At 55.7% G+C, this 12650-nt stretch overlaps 1 protein-coding gene across 1 annotated transcript in view; it reads left to right on the top strand.

Annotated features, from left to right (window-relative positions):
- LOC122546367 (uncharacterized) overlaps nucleotides 1-12650 on the top strand; it is a 218016-nt gene that overhangs the window by 30778 nt on the left and 174588 nt on the right. The window contains exon 3 of the mRNA XM_043685104.2: nucleotides 11398-11544. Within this exon, the coding sequence (XP_043541039.2) occupies nucleotides 11398-11544 (147 nt within the window). The remainder of the gene's footprint in view (nucleotides 1-11397; nucleotides 11545-12650) is intronic.

The following is a 12650-nucleotide window of genomic DNA, read 5'->3' as shown; positions in this document are numbered from 1 at the left end:
CCCCTCCCCGCACTGGGCTCACTCACCGCCTCCCCGCACTGGGCTCACTCCCCCCTCCCCGCACAGTGCTCACTCACCCCCTCCCCGCACTGGGCTCACTCCCCCCCTCCCCGCACTGGGCTCACTCCCCCCTCCCCGCACTGGGCTCACTCCCCCCCTCCCCGCACTGGGCTCACTCCCCCCTCCCCGCACTGGGCTCACTCACCCCCTCCCCGCACTGGGCTCACTCCCCCCTCCCCGCACTGGGCTCACTCCCCCCTCCCCGCACTGGGCTCACTCCCCCCCTCCCCGCACTGGGCTCACTCACCCCCTCCCCGCACTGGGCTCACTCACCCCCTCCCCGCACTGGGCTCACTCCCCCCTCCCCGCACTGGGCTCACTCACCCCCTCCCCGCACTGGGCTCACTCACCCCCTCCCCGCACTGGGCTCACTCTCCCCTCCCCGCACTGGGCTCACTCACCCCCTCCCCGCACTGGGCTCACTCACCGCCTCCCCGCACAGTGCTCACTCACCCCCTCCCCGCATAGGGCTCACTCTCCCCTCCCGCACAGGGCTCGCTCTCCCCCTTTACTGGGTTCACTCCCCTCCTCCCTGCACTGGACTCACTCTCCACCCTGCACTGGGCTCACTCTCCCCCTGCACTGGGCTCACTCCTCCCCCTTCACTGGGCTCACTCTCCCCCTTGCACTGGGCTCACTCACCCCCCCCACCCCTGCACTGAGCTCACTCTCCCTGCACTGGGCTCACCCTCCCTCTGCACTGGGCTCACTCTTCCTCTGCACTAGGCTCACTCTCCCCCCCTGCACTGGGCTCACTCTCCCCCTGCACTGAGCTCACTCCTCCCCCTGCACTGGGCTCACTCCTCCCCCTGCACTGGGCTCACTCTCCCTCTGCACTGGCCTCACTCTCCCTCTGCACTGGGCTCACTCTACCCCTGCACTGGGCTCACTCTCCCCCTTGCACTGGTCTCACTCTCCCCCCAGTACTGGGCTCACTCTCCCCCTTACACTGAGCTCTCGCTCTCTCTGCACTGGGTTCACTCTCCCCCTGCACTGGGCTCATTCCTCCCTCTGCACTGGGCTCACTCTTCCCCCCTGCACTGGGCTCACCCTCCCCCTGCACTGGGCTCACTCTTCCCCCCCCCTGCACTGGGCCCACTCCTCCCCCCCCCTGCACTGGGCCCACTCCTCCCCCTGCACTGGGCTCTGTCTCCCCCTGCACTGTGCTCACTCTCCGTCCCTGCATTGGACTCACTCTCCCCCCCTGCACTGGGCTCACTCTCCCTCTGCACTGGCCTCACTCTCCCTCTGCACTGGGCTCACTCTACCCCTGCACTGGGCTCACTCTCCCCCTTGCACTGGTCTCACTCTCCCCCCAGTACTGGGCTCACTCTCCCCCTTACACTGAGCTCTCGCTCTCTCTGCACTGGGTTCACTCTCCCCCTGCACTGGGCTCGTTCCTCCCTCTGCACTGGGCTCACTCTTCCCCCCTGCACTGGGCTCACCCTCCCCCTGCACTGGGCTCACTCTCCCCCTTGCACTAAGCTCACTCATCTCCCTGCATTGGGCTCACTCCTCCCCCTGCACTGGGCTCACTCTTCCCCCCCCCTGCATAGGGCCCACTCCTCCCCCCCCCTGCACTGGGCCCACTCCTCCCCCTGCACTGGGCTCTGTCTCCCCCTGCACTGTGCTCACTCTCCGTCCCTGCATTGGACTCACTCTCCCCCCCTGCACTGGGCTCACTCATTCCCCTGCACTGGGCTCACTCCTCCCCTCTACTGGGCTCACTCTCCTCCCCTGCATTGGGCTCACTCCTCCCCACCCCTCACTGGGCTCACTCTCCCCCTGCACTGGGCTCACTCTTCCCCTGCACTGGGCTCACTCTCCCCCTACACTGGTCTCAGTCTTCCCCCTGTACTGGGCTCACTCTCCCCCTTACACTGAGCTCACGCTCCCTCTGCACTGGGCTCACTCTCCCCCTGCACTGGGCTCACTCCTCCCTCTGCACTGGGATCACTCTCCTCCCATGCACTGGGCTCATTCACCCCCCCTGCACTGGGCTCACTCACCCCCCTGCACTGGGCTCACTCCCCCCTCCCCGCACTGGGCTCACTCCCCCCTCCCCGCACTGGGCTCACTCACCCCCTCCCCGCACTGGGCTCACTCCCCCCTCCCCGCACTGGGCTCACTCTCCCCTCCCCGCACTGGGCTCACTCACCCCCTCCCCGCACTGGGCTCACTCCCCCCCTCCCCACACTGGGCTCACTCTCCCCTCCCCGCACTGGGCTCACTCCCCCCCTCCCCGCACTGGGCTCACTCCCCCCTCCCCGCACTGGGCTCACTCACCCCTCCCCGCACTGGGCTCACTCCCCCCTCCCCGCACTGGGCTCACTCACCCCCTCCCCGCATTGGGCTCACTCACCCCCTCCCCGCACTGGGCTCACTCACCCCCTCCCCGCACTGGGCTCACTCACCCCCTCTCCGCACTGGGCTCACTCACCCCCTCCCCGCATTGGGCTCACTCCCCCCCTCCCCGCACTGGGCTCACTCACCCCCTCCCCGCACTGGGCTCACTCACCCCCTCCCCGCATAGGGCTCACTCTCCCCTCCCGCACAGGACTCGCTCTCCCCCTTTACTGAGTTCACTCCCCTCCTCCCTGCACTGGACTCACTATCCACCCTGCACTGGGCTCACTCACCCCCCCCCTGCACTAGGCTCACTCCTCCCTCTGCACTGGGCTCACTCTTCCCCTTACACTGGGCTCACTCTCCCTCTGCACTGGGCTCACTCTGCCCCCCTGCATAGGGCTCACTCTCCCCCTTACACTGGGCTCACTCTCCCTTTGCACTGGGCTCACTCTACTCCCCCTGCACTGGGCACACTCTCCCCCTGCACTGGGCTCACTCCTTCCTCTGCACTGGGCTCACTCACCCACCCTGCACTGGGCTCACTCCTCCCTCTGAGGAGAAAGTGAGGTCTGCAGATGCTGGAGATCAAAGTTGAAACTTTATTGCTGGAACAGCACAGCAGGTCAGGCAGCATCCAGGGAACAGGAGATTCGACGTTTCGGGCACAGATTCCTGAAGAAGGGCCTGTGCCCGAAACGTCGAATCTCCTGTTCCCTGGATGCTGCCTGACCTGCTGTGCTGTTCCAGCAATAAAGTTTCAACCTCACTCCTCCCTCTGCACTGAGCTTACTCTCCCCCTTACACTGGGCTCACTCTCCCTCTGCACTGGGCTCACTCCTTCCTCTGCACTGGGGTCACTCACCCACCCTGCACTGGGCTCACTCCTCCCTCTGCACTGAGCTTACTCTCCCCCCTGCACTCGGCTCACTCTCCCCCCCTGCACTCGGCTCATTGTCCCCCTTACACTGGGCTCACTCTCCCTTTGCACTGAGCTCACGCTACCCCCCTGCACTGGGCTCACTCTCCCCCTGCACTGGGCTCACTCCTCCCCCTTCACTGGGCTCACTCCTCCCCCTTCACTGGGCTCACTCTCCCCCTTGCACTGGGCTCACTCACCCCCCCCACCCCTGCACTGAGCTCACTCTCCCTGCACTGGGCTCACCCTCCCTCTGCACTGGGCTCACTCTTCCTCTGCACTAGGCTCACTCTCCCCCCCTGCACTGGGCTCACTCTCCCCCTGCACTGAGCTCACTCCTCCCCCTGCACTGGGCTCACTCCTCCCCCTGCACTGGGCTCACTCTCCCCCTGCACTGGGCTCACTCTCCCTCTGCACTGGCCTCACTCTCCCTCTGCACTGGGCTCACTCTACCCCTGCACTGGGCTCACTCTCCCCCTTGCACTGGTCTCACTTTCCCCCCAGTACTGGGCTCACTCTCCCCCTTACACTGAGCTCTCGCTCTCTCTGCACTGGGTTCACTCTCCCCCTGCACTGGGCTCGTTCCTCCCTCTGCACTGGGCTCACTCTTCCCCCCTGCAATGGGCTCACCCTCCCCCTGCACTGGGCTCACTCTCCCCCTTGCACTAAGCTCACTCATCTCCCTGCATTGGGCTCACTCCTCCCCCTGCACTGGGCTCACTCTTCCCCCCCCCTGCACTGGGCCCACTCCTCCCCCCCCCTGCACTGGGCCCACTCCTCCCCCTGCACTGGGCTCTGTCTCCCCCTGCACTGTGCTCACTCTCCGTCCCTGCATTGGACTCACTCTCCCCCCCTGCACTGGGCTCACTCATCCCCCTGCACTGGGCTCACTCCTCCCCTCTACTGGGCTCACTCTCCTCCCCTGCATTGGGCTCACTCCTCCCCACCCCTCACTGGGCTCACTCTCCCCCTGCACTGGGCTCACTCTTCCCCTGCACTGGGCTCACTCTCCCCCTACACTGGTCTCAGTCTTCCCCCTGTACTGGGCTCACTCTCCCCCTTACACTGAGCTCACGCTCCCTCTGCACTGGGCTCACTCTCCCCCTGCACTGGGCTCACTCCTCCCTCTGCACTGGGATCACTCTCCCCCTGCACTGGGCTCATTCACCCCCCCTGCACTGGGCTCACTCCCCCCCCTGCACTGGGCTCACTCCTCCCTCTGCACTGGGCTCACTCTCCCCCTGCACTGGGCTCACTCTCCCCCTGCACTGGGCTCACTCCCCCCCCTGCACTGGGCTCACTCCTCCCTCTGCACTGGGCTCACTCTCCCCCCCTGCACTGGGCTCACTCTCCCCCTGCACTGGGCTCACTCTCCCCCCGCACTGGGCTCACTCACCCCCTCCCCGCACCGGGCTCACTCACCCCCTCCCCGCACTGGGCTCACTCCCCCCCTCCCCGCACTGGGCTCACTCCCCCCCTCCCCGCACTGGGCTCACTCACCCCCTCCCCGCACTGGGCTCACTCCCCCCCTCCCCGCACTGGGCTCACTCCCCCCCTCCCCGCACTGGGCTCACTCACCCTCTCCCCGCACTGGGCTCATTCACCCCCTCCCCGCACTGGGCTCACTCCCCCCCTCCCCGCACTGGGCTCACTCACCCTCTCCCCGCACTGGGCTCATTCACCCCCTCCCCGCACTGGGCTCATTCACCCCCTCCCCGCACTGGGCTCACTCACCCACTCCCCGCACTGGGCTCACTCCCCCCCTCCCCGCACTGGGCTCACTCACCCCCTCCCCGCACTGGGCTCACTCACCCCCTCCCCACACTGGGCTCACTCACCCCCTCCCCGCACTGGGCTCACTCACCCCCTCCCCGCACTGGGCTCACTCTCCCCTCCCCGCACTGGGCTCACTCACCCCCTCCCCGCACTGGGCTCACTCACCGCCTCCCCGCACTGGGCTCACTCCCCCCTCCCCGCACTGGGCTCACTCCCCCCCTCCCCGCACTGGGCTCACTCCCCCCTCCCCGCACTGGGCTCACTCCCCCCCTCCCCGCACTGGGCTCACTCCCCCCTCCCCGCACTGGGCTCACTCACCCCCTCCCCGCACTGGGCTCACTCCCCCCTCCCCGCACTGGGCTCACTCCCCCCCTCCCCGCACTGGGCTCACTCACCCCCTCCCCGCACTGGGCTCACTCACCCCCTCCCCGCACTGGGCTCACTCACCCCCTCCCCACACTGGGCTCACTCCCCCCTCCCCGCACTGGGCTCACTCCCCCCCTCCCCGCACTGGGCTCACTCTCCCCTCCCCGCACTGGGCTCACTCACCCCCTCCCCGCACTGGGCTCACTCACCGCCTCCCCGCACAGTGCTCACTCACCCCCTCCCCGCACTGGGCTCACTCACCCCCTCCCCGCACTGGGCTCACTCCCCCCTCCCCGCACAGTGCTCACTCACCCCCTCCCCGCATAGGGCTCACTCTCCCCTCCCGCACAGGGCTCGCTCTCCCCCTTTACTGGGTTCACTCCCCTCCTCCCTGCACTGGACTCACTCTCCACCCTGCACTGGGCTCACTCTCCCCCTGCACTGGGCTCACTCCTCCCCCTTCACTGGGCTCACTCTCCCCCTTGCACTGGGCTCACTCACCCCCCCCACCCCTGCACTGAGCTCACTCTCCCTGCACTGGGCTCACCCTCCCTCTGCACTGGGCTCACTCTTCCTCTGCACTAGGCTCACTCTCCCCCCCTGCACTGGGCTCACTCTCCCCCTGCACTGAGCTCACTCCTCCCCCTGCACTGGGCTCACTCCTCCCCCTGCACTGGGCTCACTCTCCCCCTGCACTGGGCTCACTCTCCCTCTGCACTGGCCTCACTCTCCCTCTGCACTGGGCTCACTCTACCCCTGCACTGGGCTCACTCTCCCCCTTGCACTGGTCTCACTCTCCCCCCAGTACTGGGCTCACTCTCCCCCTTACACTGAGCTCTCGCTCTCTCTGCACTGGGTTCACTCTCCCCCTGCACTGGGCTCATTCCTCCCTCTGCACTGGGCTCACTCTTCCCCCCTGCACTGGGCTCACCCTCCCCCTGCACTGGGCTCACTCTTCCCCCCCCCTGCACTGGGCCCACTCCTCCCCCCCCCTGCACTGGGCCCACTCCTCCCCCTGCACTGGGCTCTGTCTCCCCCTGCACTGTGCTCACTCTCCGTCCCTGCATTGGACTCACTCTCCCCCCCTGCACTGGGCTCACTCTCCCTCTGCACTGGCCTCACTCTCCCTCTGCACTGGGCTCACTCTACCCCTGCACTGGGCTCACTCTCCCCCTTGCACTGGTCTCACTCTCCCCCCAGTACTGGGCTCACTCTCCCCCTTACACTGAGCTCTCGCTCTCTCTGCACTGGGTTCACTCTCCCCCTGCACTGGGCTCGTTCCTCCCTCTGCACTGGGCTCACTCTTCCCCCCTGCACTGGGCTCACCCTCCCCCTGCACTGGGCTCACTCTCCCCCTTGCACTAAGCTCACTCATCTCCCTGCATTGGGCTCACTCCTCCCCCTGCACTGGGCTCACTCTTCCCCCCCCCTGCATAGGGCCCACTCCTCCCCCCCCCTGCACTGGGCCCACTCCTCCCCCTGCACTGGGCTCTGTCTCCCCCTGCACTGTGCTCACTCTCCGTCCCTGCATTGGACTCACTCTCCCCCCCTGCACTGGGCTCACTCATTCCCCTGCACTGGGCTCACTCCTCCCCTCTACTGGGCTCACTCTCCTCCCCTGCATTGGGCTCACTCCTCCCCACCCCTCACTGGGCTCACTCTCCCCCTGCACTGGGCTCACTCTTCCCCTGCACTGGGCTCACTCTCCCCCTACACTGGTCTCAGTCTTCCCCCTGTACTGGGCTCACTCTCCCCCTTACACTGAGCTCACGCTCCCTCTGCACTGGGCTCACTCTCCCCCTGCACTGGGCTCACTCCTCCCTCTGCACTGGGATCACTCTCCTCCCATGCACTGGGCTCATTCACCCCCCCTGCACTGGGCTCACTCACCCCCCTGCACTGGGCTCACTCCTCCCCCTGCACTGGGCTCACTCTCCCCCCCTGCACTGGGCTCACTCCTCCCTCTGCACTGGGATCACTCTCCTCCCATGCACTGGGCTCATTCATCCCCCCTGCACTGGGCTCACTCCCCCCCCTGCACTGGGCTCACTCCTCCCCCTGCACTGGGCTCACTCTCCCCCCCTGCACTGGGCTCACTCTCCCCCTGCACTGGGCTCACTCTCCCCTCGCACTGGGCTCACTCTCCCCCCCCTCCACTAGGCTCACTCTTCCCCCCTGCACTCGGCTCACTCTCCTCCCCCTGTACTGGGCTCACTCTTCCCCCCTGCACTGGGCTCACCCCCCCCCCCACCACACACACATACAGTGAGCTCACTCCCCCCTCCCAACACACGCACGCCTCACTGTCTACCCAATCCTGTGCTGGGTTCACTCTGCCTTGCGCTGGGCTTGCACATTGCCTTTCCCTACTTTGCAGTGTTTTATATTTTAAAAGCGATCGTGTGGCCTGAGGCACTGGCTCAGCCGCTCACCATCGTTGTCCATTGTCACTCCCAGAGCCGCACTCTGGCTCACATTAAAGCTGCAGCTGTAAAGCTTGATTGAGGGCTTCTGCATTGTGGTTTAGGCTGTGAAAGTTGATTAGGTATTCATTTTCGAGGAGAAAGTGAGGACTGCAGATGCTGCATTTTGTTAGGTATTCATTTTGTCAAGAATAAATTAAGGAAACCTGAATCTTTGTTATATGACAGCACTATTCGAATCTAGTGTGGCTCCTCACAATCAGAATTGTTGTGGGATGAAAAAACTGTGGACTCAGCTCTCTATAAAAAATGTGAAGAGCTTCTCCCCATTTATTTTATACAAACTTTTTAAGATTTTGAAAACTTATTTAAGAGCTCCTCTGGGCCCCTGTCTTTCTAACGTGAGCAGTCTCAACCTCTCAAATCTATCCTCATAACCTCATAAGTTTCACATCACTGGAATCATTTTTACAAACTTCTTCTGAACCCTCTTCAATGTTATACTCCAGCTCAGGTCTAATGAGTGGCTTGTATCAATTCAGTGTAACCTCCTTGTTTTTGTACTGTCTTAATAAAGCCCTAGATATTAACTTCTTTCTCCACCTGGTTTGCCATTTTCAGTGAATTACGCACATATACATGTGCCACTCCACTCTTCTCTGCTTTGTTCTTCATTTGCTATAAATTGAACTTAAAGTGCTTTATGGGAATAACAACATAAAAAGATGCTTGCTCATGTGAGGAAATCTAGAACGAGGAGCCATAGTTTTATGATAAGGAATAGCAGATTAAATCAGAAGTGTGGAGAAATTAAAAATTCTCTCAAAGGGTTATGAATTTGTGGAATTCTTTACCCCTAGAGTATGGTGGACGCTGGACATTAGGTAAAGGAGTAGATATACACATCTTTCATTAGAAATGGATTGTGCAGGGTGGGCAAGAAAGTGGAGTTGAGGCCAAGATGAGATCAGCTATGATTGCACTAAGGAGCAGAGCAGGTTTGAGGGTCGGAATTGCCCTGCCTCTCCTCCTACCTTCTGCTCCATCAACTGAGGACATACATTTAAGACCAGCACTCAAGCCGGAATATACTTTTACAAAAACAGATTTGAAGTAATCTAGCAAGAACAATGTTGCAACTATTAAAGTGAAATTGAATAAACGTTTGGGTAAAAGTGGAGTGAAAGGCAAGAGAACAGGCAAGGTAAGGGAATTCAGCAGGTAACTCTTTAAGAGAGTCAGAACAAGGATGTTGGACTGATAGAGTTCCTCCGGTTCTGTTATTTAATATGGTCTCAAACTCACTGAGATTCTGCTCTGCTGATGTAAATCCAAGCCATTAACATGCCTTTCTCCTCTTTTAGATGTTGATCAACTTACTGTGCAGTTGAGATATTTCCAGTTTTAAAACTTTTCCAACATGAGGTTAAAACAAATACTAAATAGAAAATCTTAATGTTTGGAAAATACCATACTGAAAGAATTGGTTTACTTTTTCCAATGTCAAAAAACAATTTAATTATTTAAGGAAGAACTTGATGACTAAACAACTTTCCTTACCCCAAAATCCCCCCACAAATAACTCCAAACTGATTAAATACTTCTGTAGTGCAGTTATTTTTTTACATAAATCTAGATGAATACTGCAGTGTGTTTGCACACAGCAAGTTCCCACAATCAGCGGGGACCAAAACAATTAAGTAATGTTTTCTTATACTCGTGTTGGTTTAGAAATAAACATTACTCAGAACACTGGTAGAATACACTGTTCTTCAACGTGTGACTCTTTAACAGTATCAAATTGATATATTGCTCTTTTTAGATTTTCATTTAACTGTCAGACATTAACAGAATAGCTCTTTTTATATCCCAGAAAAAAAAACTACTAGGACATTCTGGACTTTGAATAGTTGACCACAGAAAGAATCATTAGTCCTTAATATAATGCTCAAAATCATGAGTAGAAAATGGAAAAACAATTCGTATTCACTCACAAGGATAAAACTGTTTACCCCAATGTTGAATTTGGAAGTTTAGGTCTAAATCTGGGACATTTATCTTGCTATAGACAACAAATGTTCTTTTCCACCTTACTCCCCTTCAAGCTATTTGCTCATACTAAATTATACCTGGATTAAGCGGGTTGTATTAGGAGGAAAGTTTGGACAGACTTGGGCTTGTTTTTGCTGGAGTTCAGAACAGTGAACAGTGATTTGATTGAAGTATAAAAGATCATGAATGAACTTGCCAAGATGGACATGGAGAGGATGTTTTCTCTTGGGGGTGAGTTTGGGGACACTGTTTGAAAATTAGGATTGCCGTTTTAGCAAAGAAAAATGGGGATTTTGTTTCCCTCTTATCACCCTGCAACTTTAGTGCTCTTCCTGAGAAGACAGTGGAGGTGGGGGGGGGGAGTCAGCATTTTCCCTAATTTTCTTTCTGGCTGTGTGAGCCTCCAAGGTCCAAGTGTGACACTGACTTCTAGAAGTACACAGCAAAGGTAGCAATCATAGCCATTGCACAGAAACGTCTAAGTTGTTGTAGGGTTTATATAGGATAGAGAAGGACTGGGGACGTGATGGCCTAGTGGTATTATTACTAAATTATTAATCCTGAGACCTACATAATGTCCTGGAGACCCAGGTTCTAATTGCATCACAACAGATGGTGGAATTTGAATTCAATTAAAAAAATATGGAATTAAGAATCGAATGATGACCATGAATCCATCGTCAATTGTTGGGAAAAGTCCATCTGGTTAAGTAATGTCCTTTAGAGTAGGAAACTGCCAGCCTTACCTGGTCTGGCCTAAATGTTACCCCAGACCCATAGCAATATGGTTGAGTCTTAAACTAACCTCCGGGGAATTAGGGATGGGCAATAAACGCTGACCTAGCCAGTGACACCCACATCCCATGAATGAATTAAGAAAACAATGAGAGGATGTTCCTGCTTATAAAGGAGCCTAAGAGATCTAACTTAAGGATAAGAAGTATCCCTTTTAAGACACTTCTGACAAGAAGTCATTTCTCTCAAAGTGTCATTAGAAGGTAAAATTTTTGCCTCCAGAAGGTAGTGGATGCTATGTCTTTAAATTTATTCAAGGCTTGAGTTCAAGAGATTTTTGTTAGACAAGGGAATCAGGGAGCAGAGGTCTAAGTTAGATTAGCCAGGATCTTGAATGATGGAGCTGGCTCAAAGTTCTGGTTGGCCTACTCCTGCTGTTGAGGCCTATGTTCCAGATGTTATTATGTCCCACAACATCATATACTTGTCCATTTTGCTATCAGAGTTGGCACATATAATTTCTTGACAGATCCAGAATAAATTTTTCGAATCAAATAATTTCATCAAAAGGGTCATTTTCCTCCTGGTTGCAGCTGCCAGGACCCTCTTCTGCTGGCACTGCTTCCTACAAATGCAGCTATTTCCTGTGCAAAATTTTTCATCCATTTGGAACAGAATTGGACAATTATCCCATAAACATAAACATATTTTTTGTTACAGATATGGCTTCCTTGAAAAGAACAGTCTCTGTCAGAGATCACTGCAGGTCTCACATTATCTGTCAGAATCCATGTGATTGGTCTTTCCTGGCACAAAAAGCAAACCTCCACTCTCAGATCAAGAAAGACAAAGTGCTACCAAAAATAGGTAAGATCAATGCAGGACCTGTGAAATACAATAAAGATACCTTTAGTTAAATAAAACATCAGACATTATTATTTGTGAGATCCTGTACAATACTGCACATTTGGCATTGATTTTTTCAAAGGCCCACAGAGAAGTGCTGAAAATCCCTTGATGCTGGCTGGAATTTGAATCCCAAAGTATGAACATTTTGCAGAGAAAAAACACCATATCAGTGACACTTTCAACATCAGGGTGTCATAGTCAGATGTAGCTTTCTGAAAAATTGTATTTTTTTAAGAAAAGAAAATGTACTTCATAGAGGGAGCCAACCATTAGTCCAATTTTCTAAAAGGATATAATTATAGTTTAAAAGTGAAAAAACAGATTGTTTAGCAAATTATCCAGGTGCAACTACTGAAAAGTAGCTATGATCAATATCTTAAGACTACTCAGGTGCATTCTTGGTGTGAGTTTAGCTTTGACCAAATGAATGGATGTGTTTGTTTCTATTCTGCAAAACACCAAATTTGCCAAAATAAACTGGGTCAAAAGTACACTTGTTAGGTGGACTACATTTTACAAAACCACTAGATGTGAAGTTTCCATTCCCATAGCTGCTTCCACATTTGTTCAGTTTAATATGTCTAATTTTACAGAATGATCTCTAGTTCCAAACTGTCATTACAAAGCACTGTCATGATTTAGTGCTGATTTCCTCTCCTCATTGTAAATTATTCAAGTGGCATCAAGTTCAAAATACTGTGGATGATGTGCACATGTATACATGAAATCGGAAATATGTCCTCTCAATGGTGTATTGCAAAAGCAGCTCGTGTTAATGCCTGAAAAAGGAAGAAGAAACAACCAAAACAATGATACTTTAGAATAAATTTTCACTACATTAAATATATGTTTTTAGCTCCACGTTTGCAGATAATACAAAAATAGAAGGCAGGGCAGATATTAAACAATCAACAGGATTTAGAAGATATCATTATCTTTTACATAACTGGATCAGTATGTAGTTGGCACTGTTCAATGTGAAGATGTAACAAAAATATCTGCATAATACATTAATTTTAAACAAAACAGAAAAATCATTGCTATCTAACATTTATTAGTACTAA

The sequence above is a fragment of the Chiloscyllium plagiosum genome, unplaced genomic scaffold (assembly GCF_037043375.1).
Source record: "Chiloscyllium plagiosum isolate Xiang-an unplaced genomic scaffold, Cpla_swu_hap1 HiC_scaffold_3, whole genome shotgun sequence".
Lineage (NCBI taxonomy): Eukaryota > Metazoa > Chordata > Chondrichthyes > Orectolobiformes > Hemiscylliidae > Chiloscyllium > Chiloscyllium plagiosum.
Note: the sequence above shows the minus strand (reverse complement) of the source record. Positions and strands in the feature narration are given on the sequence as shown.